At 36.8% G+C, this 18932-nt stretch overlaps 1 protein-coding gene across 3 annotated transcripts in view; it reads left to right on the forward strand.

The window, feature by feature from the left end:
- Positions 1-18932, forward strand: part of DPYD (dihydropyrimidine dehydrogenase) — a 332287-nt gene that overhangs the window by 144572 nt on the left and 168783 nt on the right. For all 3 annotated transcript variants that reach the window (XR_004980615.2, XM_036387649.2, XM_036387650.1), the window contains exons 9-11: positions 8036-8143; positions 11170-11339; positions 12990-13200. Coding sequence is in view for 2 of the 3 variants with exons in the window: in XM_036387649.2 (XP_036243542.1) it covers positions 8036-8143; positions 11170-11339; positions 12990-13200 (489 nt within the window). In the remaining variant the exon portion in view is untranslated. The remainder of the gene's footprint in view (positions 1-8035; positions 8144-11169; positions 11340-12989; positions 13201-18932) is intronic.

Consider the following 18932-nt stretch of genomic DNA (forward strand, 5'->3'; position numbering starts at 1 on the left):
TAAATGTTGCCCAGATGACTTAAGAAAGGTTTGCAGCAATATACCACTTTATTTTTTACAGCAGATGTTTCTTCAGTTACTCTGTATTACAATTTACAGAACTCTTATGTTCTACAAATCAAGATTCATAGCAAACTGTTTCAGTGCTTTAAGTCCTGCAATAAACAACACCAGGCAGAACAGAACCAGAGGGAAGGTAAGCAGACGTCTGCATTCATCCTCCCCTGTGATAAGGCTTGCTTCATAGTGATCTTCACATTTCAGCAAGCTCATTCACCAGGGCTACCAGCTAACTTCCTAAAATTCTCAACTTCAGATATGAGGAGCATTATCAGTTTCCAAACACAGAAGAAAGGGCAGAATTACCATCTGTTTCTTAGTTTAGAAATCTGTATATGTTTGTACAATCTAGTACAATTCTAGTGTGTCCTGTACAGAATTATGTTTTAAAAACTCTTAGTGATACTGTATGGTTCAGTTCTGAGATATGCATTTTAAAAGAGTGCTTTTAGAGTATTAGGGCTCAAAATGTTGAGTTCACAATCTTCTTGTGAACAGCCAGATACTGAGATTTGAAAAAATATTACATCATTTCTCCTGATATTTGTTTTATCATCTTGAAACACTGATGTTTTTCATTAAAATACAATATTTTAGTCATACTTGAGTGTTGTCCTATTAAAATTCAAAGCACAGGTCCCATAAATTAACCATAATAAAATTAAAAACAGCAATTAAGACTAGAGGTAGGCTGTAGAGGGTAGACTAAAGCCTTGAGTAAGGCTGGACTGATTACAAAAAAATCTGATGAGGGGTGGAGTCTATATCTGATGAGGCTGATGAGTTATAGTTCATCTTTGGGCACTTTGGCCAGTATTATAGTATAGATGTCAGCCTGATGTGATCATGGGATCACTAGATGTGGTGAGGGCAGACCACAAGGCTGGTTTCTATTCCATGCTTAGGCAGACAACTCTGACTGTGTTGTCATAATCCTAATTTCCATCACTCACATGGACTGATTCTGAACTCTGCCTGTTGTTCCCATCTGCACTTTCTGATGTCTAGCTCGGGTGAATTTTGGCTACCTCTAAATTGGGCTTGGAAAATTGGTACTCAAAGACAAATTGGATTATAAGAACAAATGTAGTGCTAAATAAAATTATTTCTTTACCATTTGCAAGAGTTCAGATACTTGTCCTGTGTCTAATTTAGCAACAAAGTAAGGTGTGAGACCTACAGACTGCATTGCTTCCAGGTTCAGCTGGTTATTCAGATGTTTTTAAAAGCCATGGTATGGATATAGCTGTTCAATTTAGAATGCACGGCAGCGATTGTGTATGGCTCATGCTGGTAGATGTGAAAGGTGTTTTCACATATGCTGTACACACTGCTCATTCTAACTTGAGGGTAAGAGAAGGCTAACCCTAGTGTAGTTCTTTTACTTTTTTCCCTTTGCTTCTAATTTCCTATGAATGAGGCCTTTAGCCATTGTTAGGGAATAACTGCTAAAAACCTTGGAAGCATACATTTTCCAAAGAAAATAAATCATTAATAAAAACTACAGAAAAGGAGCAGTTATATTGCAAAATTAATCTACCAGGCTTACAGAGAAAACAAATTTAAAGAAGCCACCTGCTGTGGAGATGAGGCAGTAATCTCAACAGCAGGAAATAAAGGGAGGGAGGGAGAAAATACAAAAGAATAGACATTAAAAAAGTAATTAAAACACTTATCTCCATCAACATACATATCAAACAAAAAAAAATCAACCACCTAGAAAACATACTCTATTGAACGTCACAACAGGAAGTAACAAAGCTGTCCCCATATAAAAAATGTCCAGCAAAATGAGAGAGATTCTTAACAAATACAAGCCTCAAAAGTATTTACTGAAGTGCTAATCACTAATGGACTGACCTTGAGAAAAGCTGAGTGCTTGCAGAGTATTTGCATCTTTTCTGTAAGTCTAGATACCCAGTACCAAGCCTTTAAATATGTTAAGAAAGTTACTCTCTAGATACCAATGGTTGTCTTTCCATGTATGGTGCATCTCATAGCATTGGTTGTATTGGTTGTATTGGTATATTTAGTATAATCAGCTCTGGGGCACACTGTATTTGGATTATGCATTTCAATATAGATAATTTCTAAATTGTGCAGTATTGACCCGTGGAGAGCAATGTGATCAGTATGGCTGTGGGTGAATGTGGTGGCTTAGAAACAAATACATAGAGAATATCCCACTGCATACAAGTAGTTTCTGTCATGTCTAGGTAAAACTATACATTTGACAGTTATGAAAGATTACAGTTTCAGTGTTATCATTCAAGAAAATAACATATTTAAAACTCATGGTCCAATTTATACGTATCCCAGATTGTGTGACATTAAATAAGACTGCTTTAAATATATAGATTTTGATCTCCAGTTCCCCAGCCCACAAAGGAGACTTGTTCAAGAAGATCAGAGCATTCAGCATTATTAAAGTAGTGCTTATGTGCTTGGATTTTACAGTGTGCCATGTACCTTTGTAGTCACAGTCTAACCATATGGTACCTGTAGCTGCAAGTCTCTGGGCAAGTGTGAAATGTCATCAGATCTGCTACAGATCTGAAATATCTTTGTATGGGCTCACAAGGAGCAAGTTGGAACACTCAGTGTGTAAAAAGGCAGGGACATGGGACAAAGTGGTGCTTTTCTGTTAATTCAAAAGAACTCTTCCAGAAGACAAATAGTGGATTTAGAATTTACCTTCAGAGGGAAATTGCTGTAGCTCTGTACTACTTTAGCATATCCTTTTAAAGAAAATTAAAAGAACAAAATAAAAAAAAACTTGGTTAACAAAAAAAATGTATCTGTCATTTCCTGTATAAAATTCACCTCAGTCTCTGGTTATCAGCCTTCCATGGCTCCCTTCCCCAGGACACATGAAGGGGCACAGCCTTCTCCTGGCCAGAGGTGCAGAACTGCTGCTGCAGGATCTGTGCTGCCTCCTTGCCAGACTGTGCTCAAGTTTCTCCTGCTGAGTAACAGGCCAGGCTCAGCTTGTCTGGGCTCGGTCTCTCGGATGATATTTCAGAAGATTTGCATTGCCCCCAGAGCAGATATGCAGAAAATCAATTCCATGGTTCTTCTCTCCAGTTTTGTATGGAATTCATGGATTTTTCTCCTCATTCTCAGTAAAATCTAACAGTTAAAGGCTTTCCACCCAATCCTAGGATTTCCTGTGATAGAGGCTGTGAAGGACAGAAGAGGAGTTTTCCTTGTACATGTGATTTAAAAAAAAATCTGGTTTAACTCTGAAACATGGAGGTGTTAAAAAGGTGGAAAGATGTCTTTGCCCTCTAACATTCTAGCTCCAGATGTAAGGCAAGAGAAAATTTAAAAAATAATCCATAAATTTGTGAATGTGGTTTGATGTTTGGCTTCCTTGTTTTAAAAGTTAGAAAAAAGAATGTGCATAGCCAGTGAATCACATTTTGTTTCTTTTTTATTGAATTTGGATAAATTTATGTGTGCAATGTAATTTCAAAACAAATTTGAAAGACTCAATATAAAAAAATATGTACTAAGGAAGTATCTTCACTTTTAAAAAGTAGCTTTTGGTATTTTCAAATACAGATTGCATTCACCTGCAAAATTCAGTATTATCACAATTAAAAATAAAGGCAAAAAACCTTTTCAGTGTTTGATGTGAGGAAAAAGAGAAAAAAAAAAGTTCTAGTTAGTTTTGTCCCTGATGGCTCCTGTATATTTACCCTTCACCTTCAGCTCCCTTTTGTCTTTTTGTCTGGAGTTTTTTTGTCTGACTGTTTTTAGTCAGCTCCCAGTGAAAACTGTATTTAACCCTTATCAAGGATGAGAGCTTATTTTGTCTGTCAGTTATTAAGATCGGTTGAGAAGTTCATTTGAAACTGCAGATTTGGCCAACCATGTCAGATTTAAGTAGTCCAATGAGTAAGTTCAGGCTCAGAAGCATAGCTGTTGCTGGGGAGAGGGGATTTGATTAAAACAAGAGGTAGATATGCAGTGCCTGTACTTGCTTTAGTTTTCCTTTCCAGATCAGGCTCATAGTTAAAGTAGTAGCAGACTTAGCTGATTGATGTGTTGACATGCCTGGATTTACTTGGTGCAGCAGCTGAGTGGACTTGGTGCCCTGCTCTGCAAGCCAAGCCCTTACATTGTCTATGCATCCCTCTGGTACATTGCCTTGTACATCTGACAAATTTACTCTAATCATTTAGCAATTCATACCTCAACTGGACTAGGGAATTGTATCTAAATTTTCTTTAAAGGGAAAACAATGGATTTGAGACTGTGCATGAAGAAAATGTATATGCATCAGTATTGTGAGAACAGAAAGTACAAGATCTTAACAGGAGGCAGATGATGTTTTTGTTAATACATATGTGCGCATAGATATTTATATGTCTATGTAAAGGATATAAAAAGGGAAAGTTAAAGACTGTTTTCCCAAGCCACTATTGTAGTGGTTGAGGACTTTGGAAAGTATATGGTATGTCATAGATGGGAGAGACTTTGGAGCTGTGGAATTGCAAACTGGAGAAGGAGTTGTGGGGTTCAAATGAAGGAAAGAAACAAAGAGAGTAGTGATGCCTGCTGAGGGATAGCTGGAGCATCTGGAGATGGAAGGCAGAGCACAGCAAACCAGAGGATCAGGAATCAAGATGAATTGCTTTCTGTGCTGCACCTGACCCAGATTGGGACTGTCTAGGTTAGATTTTGCAAAGCTGAACTAGATCTGTCATGCAAGCTGTTATTTTCACAATGTTTCTACTTTCTCTATTCTTAGTAAATGCAGTTTTCCACAGCCCATGAGGCTTCATTGCCTGGTTTGGATATCAGTTCCTTCAGAAGCCTCCTTCAGAAGCCTCCCTGGCACCAGCAAGCACAGCAGCTGAGGCTTCAGGAAGCCCAGGGCTGTGGCTGCAGAAGATGGGGGGCTCAGCACAGCCCTCTGCTTGTAGCAGGGTGTGCAGAGCCCATCCAAGCACCACCAGGGGAGCTGCCTTTCTAATCTGCCTCCTCTTGCTTGCCCTTCAAAAGAGCTGTTCTTCAGTGCAGGGGAAGGAAATAATTGTTATCACTAGATATTGATACAGATTATTTAATGATGGAAGATGTGGGATAGTGACAGAATTTTTCAGAACACGCAGTAGCAAATAATAAATAAAAAAATCTTTTTAGATGGCTTGCAAGTGGATTTGGAGAACAGAGAACTGACTTATTTGGCTTCAGCCTAGAAGCTAGGGAAAAGACCTTATATTTTTCTAAGCATTTTTTGTTGGGTGGCTCTTAGCTATTTTGTACTAGTGTGTGAATTACCTTTGTCTAAAGGATCTCTCTGATTTATCTTCAAAGAGTGTTTCTCTTGGTTCATTATTTTGACCTAAATTGTGGCTTTCATAGGTGACTGGGTTTTTTTAAATTTTATTTCTTCTCTAAAACCATTTGCTCAAAATTGCATTTTTCCTCTACAGCTATTTTTTGTTGAATATTCTCTCTCCCAAGAGGCTGTTGGCTATTTATCAATATTTGATCTCTCTGTAAAGCATACTTCTGTGGGGTGAATGTTTATTATGAAATGGTGTCTCTAAAGTGAATCTTATCTGTTCTTGATCTCTTTCTCTGTCTGCCTCAGTCTGTCTCTTTCTTAGCTTGCCTTGTGGCTTGAAGAAGTACTAAATCTCTCTATTTTAACAAAAGTAAATGCAGTCATTAGAATAGCAAATACTGAACAGGAAAAGAGATGCATCAGAATCTAGCACAATACAATTTCCAGCAGGTGCTTAGCAAAGAGCTTCAATCTGTGCTAAGTGTTTATAAGTATAAAAGAAGAAATCCCCTGCATTTCCTTAAAGTGTAAATATCACAAAACTGTTTTTCAGGGAGTTTTCAGCAAAATGAAAATAGTAAAATAAATAGCAGATAATGCCACGTATATTGACTACCTCTTTGGCAGTTGTTTGGTCATATCAGCCAGGCTAAACATTATTGAACCCAATGCACTCTTAATCCAACTCCTTTTATTTCAGTGATGAATCTGAAAAGACTAGTGATGAACCTAGACAAAGAACATTGCAACACTTCCTTTATTATACTCTTTATTCAGCCTATGGGAGCTAAAATACTGATGCTGTTAGAGACCGAATAGTTTTCATTAGGAGATGATAAAAGCAGCAAAAAATAAGTGGGAAAAAATAATTTGAGAGTTTCTCTTTGAGTTTGAATGGAGGTACATATTAGGTGGAAAGGAAATTATTTTTAATGCAGGCTGCACATCCCACTAATGACAAGAGTGTTTCTCCCAAGAGTAAACTGAGGCCTTTGAGTTGGTTTATGGGTATCTCAATAGGAATGGTTGCGTTACTCTGTCCTCTGCCTGCAGGCAGTCACTGAGAGCTTTTTCTGAGGTGCTCTTCTTGCCATAGATGATTTTGCAATAAATACATAGAGAAAAATCGATGCCCTTTTAAAAATAGTTTCTTTAATGCATTTAATACATATTGTACTTTCAATAGTACTGAGTATTTCTGGCAGCCTCTTAAGATATCCATTATTCATTATTCAGTAGCTGAAATTCCAGTCTACCCAGAAAGTACAGCATCCAAAGGTCTTGAAGTTCAGGATGTGCTATTATTTTTTTAACCTTATTTTTCTCAATATCCAACTATAGATCAGTGTTGGTTTCAGAGTTGGGTGTTCAGCAACTGAGTCATGATTTTTCTTTAGAAATAGAGATCAAATTTCAGGATTTTTTAAATTTGCTTTTTGGCTTGTAAGCATTTTGAATTCACTGAGAGTTTTGTTTTGCTTCACTGAAACTAATAAATTAAAAATGTATTTTATTTTTCTAGTAATATAGTAACTACATTCAGAGTTCTAAAAGTTCAAAAAACTTCCTTCATATAGGTAACTCATGAAAAAGTACTGAGTTTTCTCATTAGGTAGTTCTGGTCCTATGTTGTAATGAGACGGATTTTTGTTGCTTAATTAATAGAAAAAGACGCCAAGCCTTCCCTATTTGGAAAATTGCTCCTCAACGTGCAATTCTGCATTATTGTAGATGCTAAAATTGTGTTAGGGTTTTCCAGACCAGTGTGTCTCAAAGAGGAGTAATATTAGTCTGCTGCCACCCGTGCCTGAGAATGGAGGGAACATAGATTGCTTTGCATGCTCATGTTTTTCCTGCTTGCTCAGGATGCCTCAGTGCTAGTATGTTTTCTTACAAAAATTGTTGACATTTACTCCATTTCAGTATGTAATCATCAATTAGCATACTTTTGATAATATTATGGGGTTTTAGATGTAAACATGAAAGTTGAGCGTGTTGAAAATACCCTGATTGCATTTCCCTGAATAAAATGGCTTAACTGGTGTGTCAGCCATGCTAGGCTTTGGCACTGTCCAACCATTCACACCAAAATGGTGATTGGAAGATGCTTTTTGTTGCTTTCTTTTAACTGAAAGGTATTTGTTGCTATTAATAGTTGTGTGGTAAATCCTTGCCTGTATCCTATGGATTCTGTCTAAATGTGTGGTTTTGATAACTAGGAATAAATATCAGCCAATCAGAACTTCAAGGTTTTGAGAAAATAATCAAGAATGGTAAAAATTATGGCATACAAATACAGATCAGACCTACAGCACTGCCATTTGCCCTCCTCCCCTCATCAGTTAAGCTGTTTGTTACTGCCTCATTTGTATTATCTGCTTTTGCACCCTGTTCTCTCTAATCCCTTCCCCTGCATTTGTTTTATTATGAGTTATACAAGTACACACATTGTCAAGGAACCTGATTTTCAAGTGCCTGTACTATTAAACAATCACCAGTTATGTAAGCTGCAGACTACAAATGTGATCATCTGCAATGTTATTTTGGAAACATCTAAGGGTTTGTGAAAGTGCTTGTATGGATGATGTTTTTGAGAACATGCACGTAATTCAAAATATATGTTGGTCACTAAAATTTTCGGTGTAATTCTTATGTGCCATAAAATATCTATTTCAGGTTTGCCGGAACCAAACAGAGAGAGTATATTCCAAGGGCTGAAAATGAATCAAGGATTCTACACATCTAAAGACTTCTTACCTTTGGTAGCAATGGCAAGTAAACCAGGTGTGTGGTACTGTGTTCTTGTTGTAATCACATTCAATAAGTCATTAGCAGTTATTGTTATATCAAACTGTTGGGCTACAAAGCAGCACATCCAGTTACAAAGTACTTTCCACTGAATATGTCTGGGACAGGATTTTCTCTTGGTGAGTGGCAACCTCAGGAGCATGGTCAGGAAAGTTAGATCCAGAGATTATAAACTGAATAATCATGTAAACTAAATTTATGGCAAATAATTTCCCCTAATAAGTTATATTGGTTAGTTTGAATTATAGTCTAAAGATGACACAAGCTTCTCCTTTGTATGAAGTATCATGATAAAAATGGTATCTATAAGACGGTTTGAAAAAATCTGATATTAAAAAAGGTGTTTCTGACTTACATAAGCAGCTGATTTGCAGATTGTTGATAGATTCTTTTACTTGATCCTGAGTCATGTGCTGCAGGCTTTATAGACACATTTAGATCAGCACTCGTTCTTTACCCAATGAACTTACAGTCTAAGACTCAGGACACCAGGATTATGACAGGAGTTAATAAGAAAGTACTCAGTTCATAGGCACCAAATGCAGTCTTGTTGTATGGTTTCACATCTTTCTTTGAGCTCAGACATAGCTGCATTTGCTTCCTAAGGAGTACAGATGCTTTCAGTGTCCCTGAATATGAACTCATAAGCCCCAAATATGTGATTTCTATGCCACATTTCTTCATGGTCTAGATTCCCCAGACAAAAAAGAAATCAGTGTACAGTTTGTTTTTTTTTTTTTTTACTTGGGACAGAATGTGGTATTTTACATATGACTTAATATAACTTCTTTTATCTACAAACTGATTTTTAGCATCATATAGGATTATTTAGTGGACTTTTCTTAAACAATTTTGAGAAATATATATTCTATGGCAGATTATTCTGCTTATAAGAGTAACATTTATTACCCCATTTGATGCAAAATTTCAGAAGTGAAATTCTGCATCCCATCTGTCCCATCTCCTAGCTGTTTTTATCAAATGCTTATTTCTGTCTGTATTCTTAAGCTCAGAGTAATCTTAAATGATTTGGGAGAAAAGGGTGAACTTTTGGGTTTTCTTTTTGAAGACAGGGATGTTTAAAATTAAAACAGATTGAGAATATGCAGTGCAGCACATTCGTAGATTAACAAAGGAAAAGTAAATTCTGCAAAACAAAACTCTCTTGAAACAATTTGACTAAAAATACCTTGTAGAATTCTGAGAAGATATGTAACAGTTGTGTACTGTAAGTCACCTGCCTGCAGGAGGATCTATATACTGTGGTCCACATATTTCAAAATATTGCAAAGTAACCCTCTTGATAAGCTAGCAAATATGATAATATGATTTTTTTATATTAAGTCTACAATGGGAAAAAGGATGAACTTGGAAGAACTAACCTTTTCTGATTGACAGTAATAGATAGGTCTTTGGTGTTGTCTGTTAATTAACATGGTCTCTTTTACTTAATTCTCCTAGTGTCTGTCTGTAGCTATAGCACCTTTTGCTCTTTAAGGCATGGAATTATAAAATAAAATATACACGTACTACATCCTACGCTATCCTCCTTTTTTCACTGTGACAGTTATCTAAATAATAGACATAATAGACTTATTCATGGTAAAATATATATTCTGCCTGCTTATTAATTCTGAATGCCACTTGTTAATACACTTTCCTCCAAAAGGGTTTCCTCTTGCAAATACATAGCTGTGAATTTACCTCAGGAGTGTGTTCCCAGGAGCAAAGCAGGCTGCTCTGACTGATCCCATCTACACTCACACTCTAATGGCACTCTGAGCTGCCAGCCCCCTGCTTCACTTGTGTTTTTTCCACTGATCAATTTGTATGGAGTATTAAGTTCACTAAAAATAAATGAGAAAAGTTTTTAGAGAGAATTTCAGACTAAGAATCCTGTTAAATAAATAGCCAATGTGATGCCACATTCATGGGTGAGCGGGGGAATTTCTCACTCTGCTTGTATGTCTAAATGAAAAGTATGTATGTCTAAATAAAAATGTTTACTTCAGTAATGCTTGTGTTCCACAATTACATATGAAAATCTGCTACAGTAGGATACTTGAGTTAAAGTACAGTAAGTAAATGGCCAGCTTAGTGCCTCCTGACTGGAACTGTCCTGGACTCGGTAAGAATATAGCTTTGTATGATTTATGTCAGTATTTTCCAAGTTGTAACCATTTGCCTAATCAACAGTTAGTTGTACTTAAACATGTGATAAAGTGCAGTCTCATCCAGGGAACAGACACAGTTCAGTTTTGCTTAACTATTTCTTGTTTAATTGAATCATTAAATACAAGCTGTAGATGATCAACACATAATGTTTTCATTTTCTCCATGTAACTTTTTACAAATGATTTATCGAAAACAACTGTAGATTAAGCATTTTCTTCCAGTAGAAGAACTAGGAATTGCTGTTAAAATATTCTTTTCCTTCATGTTCAGCTGATGAATAGCCTCAGAGAATCATGTCACCACCAGAACAGTGTCAGTGCTTTATAGAAATCTGAGGGGACTGATGTTGGTATACTATCACACAAAACTATAACTAGCAACAACTGGTCATCTTTTTGTTGTTGTTGTTGTTTTGTCCTGTTGTTGTTGTTTTGGATTGGTTTTGTTTTTGTTTTTTGTTGTTTTTTTTTAGCTGGGAGGATGATGAATCTGATGAGAGAGAAACTTACTTTTTGAATAAAAAGATCTCACAATTCTAGTTTCAATCTGACACGACCCACAATCCTACAAACATGTTGTCATTTGAATTCTTCTCAATAGGAAGATGCAGCTGTTTAGAGTACTGACTATGAAATTATGTATATGAGCATATCTTAAAAGGGGGAATGAAACTGTCTTTCAGTAGCGCAGAATTATTTGATAGTGACACTCCATGCTTGGAAACTGTAAGATGCAATTTTACACTGCTTTGAGTACAAGTACCTTTTGAGCTGTCATGCAGAAATGGCTTCTCTACTTGAAAATGGGGTTTTCCTTTTATCTTTCAGGGATGTGTGCCTGTCACTCTCCATTGCCACCAATCCATGGAACTGTGATTGTACTCGGGGCAGGAGACACTGCTTTTGACTGTGCAACATCTGCTCTGCGCTGCGGAGCTCGTCGCGTCTTCGTGGTCTTCAGGAAGGGATTCACTCATATCAGGGCTGTCCCAGAAGAGGTAAAACTGAATAGCAGCATTTCTGAGAAGGCATATTAGGTACTTCTATGTGGCCTGAAAGCATGCTATAGGTACTTAGCAGACATCTGCTAAAGGTTTTGGTTATAAAAATGCGTTAATGTCTATTAAAGATCTGAGGCTCACTTTGTATACTCTGTGTTTAAATAATTTTCCACTGTTGTATTTGTTTCCTGACAAGGCAGAGAGATGTATTTGCAAACGGGGTTAGAATTTCTTGTAAGTTAGGAAATGAACTAAAATTTTCAATGTTGGAATCAAACAGCCATTAGAGTATTGTAGGTAGCTCTTCAGATCATGGTTATATCCTATAATGATACCTTCTAGCTGTTGTTTAAGGAATCTCAGTGATTCTGACATTGCTTTATGAGCCTATAGAAGGCTTTCTTTCTTTCTTACCTTTCCTTCATTCTGGTGAGAAAATTACTTGCAGTGATTTTGGCTTTGAATCACTGCCAATGACAGTGAAGCAATGTTATTCATCACATATTTCAGCATTGCAATCCATTTGGTTTTAGTTTGGCTTTGTAGTTTGGCATTTATTAGATCATCTGCACATTTTGAAATTATTCTGCTTCCTCAATTTATATGTACAATAGGAGTTTTTTCAGATTTTTTTTCTTATTTTGGTGGTCTTTTTCTGTTTTTATTTATTTGGTACATTACACTTTTATATACTTGAGAATAGCACACCATCTAATGCATCTTTATAATGAGATTTATGGTAGTTTGGTCTTCTGGTTCAAGAATATGGGCATCTTAGATCTTCCAGAAGGGAAATGGAGCTGCAAAGGAAGTAATAGAGGGTTTCTTGGTGCATGATTTACTTCTGTTGCACTTGAGTCAAGAGTTCTAGACACAACAGGATTACCAAGCCATTGCACAGACTCATGTGCTATTCAGATTCTTACCATAATCTGAACCAAAATCTTTCATAGAAGCCTGTGTAAATTTCTAAAAGTTGTCAATATTTTTACTCATCCAATCGTGCAGTGGGTCTTGAAAACAGTAAAATAAAAGTAGCTTCATTTAGTAATGGCCATGATAAAATCATGTCAGGTGGGATATTACATGTTCAAAAAAGTTGTGTAGATAGCGACAGTCAAATTCTGAAGATTATTGACTTTAACAGTTTTACCACAGCAGAGATTCAGAAGATCCTTAAGTCTGGATTGTCACTCAGAAAACTGTTGCTTGTACACGTTAGTCAGCATTTAATAAAGTCTTAAAATCATAGTAAACATAAATCAGGGCATGGACTAAGTTAATACTAGGCCACTTCTTAAAAGACACAGATACTAACGTAAGAGAAATCTTTTGCCCTAAAAAAAGTTAAACATATTCAAAGTAACAGAAAAATAAAAAAAAATATATTGGAGAAATAAGAAAATATTTGAGAAATATTTGCCTTGAAAGTTTACTTACTGCCACTGCTTGATGTGATAGCATGAGAGGCTCTGAAGCTGACTGTAAGATGACTCTCTGCATACTGGACAAGGCTGATTTCTGCTGTAGTAGAATCCATGGTAACATCTTGAGTCAAAAAATATTTCCTGGTTGGTTTGTTTGGGGCTTTTTTCCCTGAAAATGCAGCATGTTAAAGTTATATATTTTATTGCTTCTACTCTACAGATGGAACTTGCAAAAGAGGAGAAGTGTGAATTTCTGCCTTTCCTCTCTCCTCGGAAAGTTGTTCTTAAAGGTGGACAAATTGTTGCTATGGAATTTGTTCGAACGGAGCAGGACAGCGATGGAAGCTGGAGAGAGGATGAGGATCAGGTTGTTCGTCTGAAAGCCAACGTGGTGATCAGTGCCTTTGGCTCCGTTCTGAGCGATGATAAAGGTAACCCTGACCAATGCAAATACAGATTGCTCTTTTAGCTGCATGTCCTGTCCCTTAACAGTTTTGTCAGATGCGTCTTTTGGAGATTACTTAGCTTGTGACTGCTGGTCCTCTTACAGGAGTTTGTCCTTCAAACTGTTTGTCCTAGGAAGACCTTTTAGAAAAAGACTCGGAGGTCTGGTAACTAAGCAGTTCTCTGCAAATTGCTGTATAGAGCTGGAACTCAGCATTGAAGTACAGTTCCTCAGCATATATTTTTCTTCTCAGTACAAGTGGGATCTCAAAGAAACTATTGGGAATTTCTTCTGGTCTCATTAATTAACTCTAGAGAAACTCATTATGTTACATCTTTAAGCCGAACTGATCTGATCTCTGAAATATCTTTTTTTTAACTTTGCAAATTAAACAGGCATTGAAACATTCATTATTCTGGTTCAGCTGGTCTGGGTATTAGTTATTTCTTGTGCATATACAAGAGAACTGAGACTTCTCTCTTACACAATATTTCTTAGTTGCACTTTACAAGGTTTAGTCTTAAAAATTAGCAATTACTTCATTCTGTATTAAAGATGCAGAAATTGGAACATTGATGACATTTCAGAGATTGGAAGAATTGTCTCCATTTAGCAGAGAGATGAACATGAATATAGTCAACAACATGGGAACTGAGCAGTGTTTAGATTGTTCTCTTCTGACACTAGGTTAGATTTTAGAAGTTCAGGCACATACATTGAATGTGCCTCAGAATAAAAACACTGACTCAGCAGAAGACACACTGGTAGAATGAGAAGGTCTTTGGCTTGGAGATGGTCATCTAGGCTAGCAAATTCTGAAAGCCTTGGTGAACAATGTGCCTGCCTCTCCAGGACATGGTCATGCCAGCGAATTAACCCATGGCATGTTTTCATGGTCCTTTGGGTATAAATGCTCTGACAGAGGACTTGGCAAGTGCCTCAGATTGCACAAGACCAGAAAATTTGATATTCAGAATTTTTAGCATGATGTACTTTTGTGAATCTTTGAAATCAAGTAAAATGGTAAATCCTAAGTGATGTAAGCAGGCTCTAAACCTGAATGGTGTACTCCCTGCTCCATATCCAGTTGTATAGAATGGTAAACCATCCTGCAACCATGAGAAGAGTCTAAACCTTCTCCTACAGTAAAAAGGATCAGCCTGGTATTTTGAGGAACATGTGAAGTGAGCACCAGGAGCAGTCCTATCTTGTGTGTGCTGCTAATGCTTTGGAGCAGTTTTTTGCATCCTAGGCTGTTTCTAGACAGTGACTGCTCCCAGCTCACTCCTCAGGGCTGCCTGCTGGCCTGCTGCTGCCTCCCGCTCTACAGGGCACAGGAGAGAACAGACTCCCATTCCTCTTGGAGATGTATTGCTGTGGAAAGATTGTCATTTGTGTGGGTCATATTTCAAAGCTCAGTCTAACCTCCAGGGTGCAGGAAGAAGAGGTTTTAAGGGCTTTTTTAAAGAGATTCATTAAATACTCTGATGATGGTGTTGATTAACTGAGAATTTTGGCAAATTTTGTTGGTTCTGGTGGTAATTTTGCTTTTAAAACTCTGTGTTTAGATTTTTTGGAAGGGTTTCTAGAATCTCATGTGGTAAATCAATATTAACCTATTCAGTCAATATATTTTGTTGTGATTCATAGACCCCACGATACAGGAGTGATTCTGTTTTCTCCCACGTTAAAAATTATCTCAATTAAAAGATTGAATTTACTGTGCTAAGCAGCCAGTAAGTACTGTGCTATAGTACTGTGCCAGTCTTGTATTTCCTAGGGCACATTCACAGTCTAAATTAATTGTTGAGAGGTTTTTAAATAGGAACATAAAATGGGAGGGGAACAGTCATGCAGTTAGCTGATCATGAGAGAATAGAGTAATTTACTTTGGGGGTGAGCAAAACACCTCAGTTTCATGCTGTATTTTGGGTGAAACTGCTGTTAGAAAAGCAATCAATAAAAAGGAAAAATGCAAGTCATTTGTGTTGGATGTTATGAAAGTGAAAAGAAACTAAGACTTGAGTGCACAAAGTGCTTATTTTGAGCATACCATTTCAGTTGCTTTTAAGTCTTTTTTTTTTAGGCTTAATGAAAGTCAAATTTGCTTTTCACTATTGAGCTCGATTACAACCAAAACTCCAGACTACTTCAGTGTACATAACAAAAATAAATGAAAAATTAAAAAAAACCCCACCAAAACATCATCTTAGTGTCTTGTTGTGGTTTTTTGTTTTTGTGGTTGATTGGTTTTTCTAAATGAAGTACAATTCATTTAGTAACACTTCTGTATTCAAGAGATGAAAATATTCAGGTATTCCCCATCAATAGAGAGAGATGAAAATACTTGAGGTACTCAAAACTGGACAATGCCATGAGCAAACTGATTTGACTTGGAACTTGATCTAACTTTGAAGGGAATGGAATAGGTAACCTCCAGAGGGCCCTTCTGGTCTCAATTATCCTGTGACTGGGTGACTCAGGTGCAGGTTGAATAAACATGTTAATTGCTGCTCATACAAAGAGCTCTATCAATTGACCTAATTCGTATGGCACCTCAGGGAACTGCAAATGCAGTATTGGTATGGGCTAAGATAGCAGGTTGTATCCTATAAAAACTGGTTCTACTGATAAAAGAATAAAGAAAATACTGTCAAAACCAGAGATTAAAATTAGACTTAGCCCCAGTTCAACAAAGTGTTCAGGGCAGCCTTGATGCTCATGTTGGAAAGATTTGTAAGAAGCCATAAGTGTGTGGGTGACTGAGCAGAAATAGCTCATAGGTTAGAAAGTTTTTTCTGGTCTATTATCCTCCACAAGATGTTTCCTATTCTTGCCTGGTAACTATTAAATTTGCAACTGAGATTCCATGTGTTCACAATAGGTATTTAGTCTTTTTTTTTTGTTAAAATAAAATGGTTGATGGTGTTTTTAAGCAGCATTTCTAGTGGGTATTCATCCTTCCATTGAGAATCATATAAATGCATCACTTACTTTAAAAAAATTGACTCCTAGTTTGATTTTATACTCCTGGAGTTGCTCATAGATGAAACAAGGGAGTTGCCTTCTAGACTGTTTTAAGAAGGTTACCATTTTACTAAAACCAGTAAAAAGCCATTGTTCAAATCCAACTACTGCAGATGGAGTAAGAAAAATGTTTTGCTTCTTCTTGAAGAAAAAATTTTTTGCAAGTACAGGCTGCTTTATTTTAACTGCACAGCTTACCAGAGCCTTCAAGCCATCGTAACTGACCCACAAAAGAAAGAGCTGTGAGAGAAATTTTGTACTTTTTCTTTGGTTATTGCCTTTTTGCTTATTTTGTTATTTTTGAGGCTTACAATGTGCTAGTGAATTGCTGAAGTATCTTCTGTCACCATTCCTAATTGCAGCTACTCAACACGTACACTTGCAATTCTGTGTGCTCCCTCATACTGTGTCCAGCCTCTACATCCTAGTTAACATCAGTCCCATTGGTTTTAAAGTCTGAACTTTGAATAACCCTTTCCTAATCCTTCCGATAAGCAAAGGGAACAATACTTTAGGACTGCAAGATTTTGTAACAAATGCCTTTGTTCAGATTTATTTTCTTGAATGTCCAGTGAGAACAATGGAGAAAGCATGGAAAATAGTGCTGAAAATGTGCTACAAAATTCAGTGCAGAGCAAAGGGCTAAGCCAGGATAGGGGACTGGCAACCTAACTTTAGTTTGACACTCTGTTTAGTGGGTGGCATTAAAGAGGAAGAATTCACATGTAACCAGAACACTGAATCTTAGCATGATAATGTCTGTTTTATTTTCTTGGAACAGCAAAAAAGAGAAATGAAAAAATATCCAAGCAAAATCCAAGTACGACCTTTGTAAAAAAATCCCAGAAGTAGTAAGTTATTTGTGAACCAAAATATGTTTTATGAAAATTTTGGTAGTAGCTAGCTATTGCATCGTTGACTGAAGAGCAAAACTTTATTTCATAATTCCAGGAATCAGTCACAACTTTCAGATATTTTGATTTTACTTTTAATACAACTGTCATCTTTCTTGGAAACTGCAGCAGCAAACACCATCCTTACTGCTTCCCTAGAATAGTTCAACATAAAGTAAAGATAACTTTTCCCAAGTCGTTTATAATTTTATAATTTAACCTACTCATAGTTAATTTTTATGTCTACAGTTTGAGAAGCATTTGCTAGGGAAACAAAGGAAAAGAAGTTTTCAGAGCTCTGATCTCATAAGTGAAAAAGATTTTCGTTTTCCTTTGATCAAATATAGAACTCCAAATGGCACAGAAACCAGGAGTCCTGGAACTTGGGGGGACTGTTGAGTTTCTTCATAGAGCCTGCTCAGACAGCTGGGTAACTTTGCCCTCAGAGCACTGAAGCCTTGGCTATCTAATGGAAGAGTAAAGGGGGCAGGGGAGGCTGTGATACCCCAGCTGGGAATGCCCTGGCATCTGCCTGCTAGCACAGCATCTGCCTTCCACCAACAGGCTTTGAGGAGGCACTAGAGTTGTAAAAAAATTGTTATTTAAAACTGAAAATTATATATGTTCAAAAGATTCCTATTCAAATAGATAGGAATTTTCCTGCTGAGTCATTTGGAATAGGATTTTTCTCTACAAATAGGTTTACAGAATGAGTTTGGGTGCAGCAATGCCATGCTCTGAAATCATTACCCATTCCCAATATCAAAAAGTGGCTTCAAGATGATTTCTAAAGCCCTGTTTACTTAGGGCAGAAATTCTACTCTTTGAGTTGATACACATCAGACACTTCTGCTTGCTAGTGACAGAAAACAAAGGCAGTAGCAGCCTGCAGCAGGACCCTCTCCCACCATAGCTGGACCTAGCTTTATCCAGTCAAACCACTTTTTAACCCTGTTCAGGACACTAGTGGGGTAGAGGATGTTGGAAGCATGATTCTGCCTTTCTTTATTTGCTGGGCATTTAGACTGGGCAGTGTCAGCAGTTAATCGTTAGTGCGTGCAACAGCTGTAGTTATACATTTCAGATTAAGAAAGTTACTGTATATTTGTATTTTTCAGAAGTAATTCTACTATTCACTTTAAAGGAATTCTGTAAGATGGATATCAAAAATAGCATTAATGAGCTACTAAAGCTAAAATTATAGGAACTTACCAAATTGGTTAAACATAAAAACCATTAAACTGTTTATTGAAGCTTCACAGATATACTGCAGCTAATGAGCATTTCTGCTATTTAAATAAGCCCAAATTGAACACACATTACATAGATGCATAATTAGTCATGGCAGTCACACAGAGACTCACTTTTAAAGCTTTATTTGAGGAATCTTTTCCATTTGATTTGTTTCGTTAATTAAAATATTTTTTCTGTATTCACTTATATTTTAATATTGTTTTTGCAAATGCTATAATTTGCTGCTGTGTTTCCATTTGTGTTTGTTTGCTCTGTGAATATAGTGAATTTGGAAAATATATTCAGCACTGTTCTTTTGTTTTGTTAGCATCACTTGATAGCGGTAGAATAATTAAATTGTATGTTGTCTTTCATCCAGAAGGATCTTCTCAAATGATATATAATATCTCACTAGGCTGGGGGGGAGATGGCAGCACAAACACAGGTTTGTGTTTGCAGTTTGAATTTTCAAGAGAAAAGATGTGTTAGTTTTAACTTTGAAGACTGAAACTGAGAGGGTGAAGGTTTTTAAAGATACTTTTTGCCTCTGTCCCAAATGATGCAT

The sequence above is a fragment of the Molothrus ater genome, chromosome 9, assembly GCF_012460135.2.
Source record: "Molothrus ater isolate BHLD 08-10-18 breed brown headed cowbird chromosome 9, BPBGC_Mater_1.1, whole genome shotgun sequence".
Lineage (NCBI taxonomy): Eukaryota > Metazoa > Chordata > Aves > Passeriformes > Icteridae > Molothrus > Molothrus ater.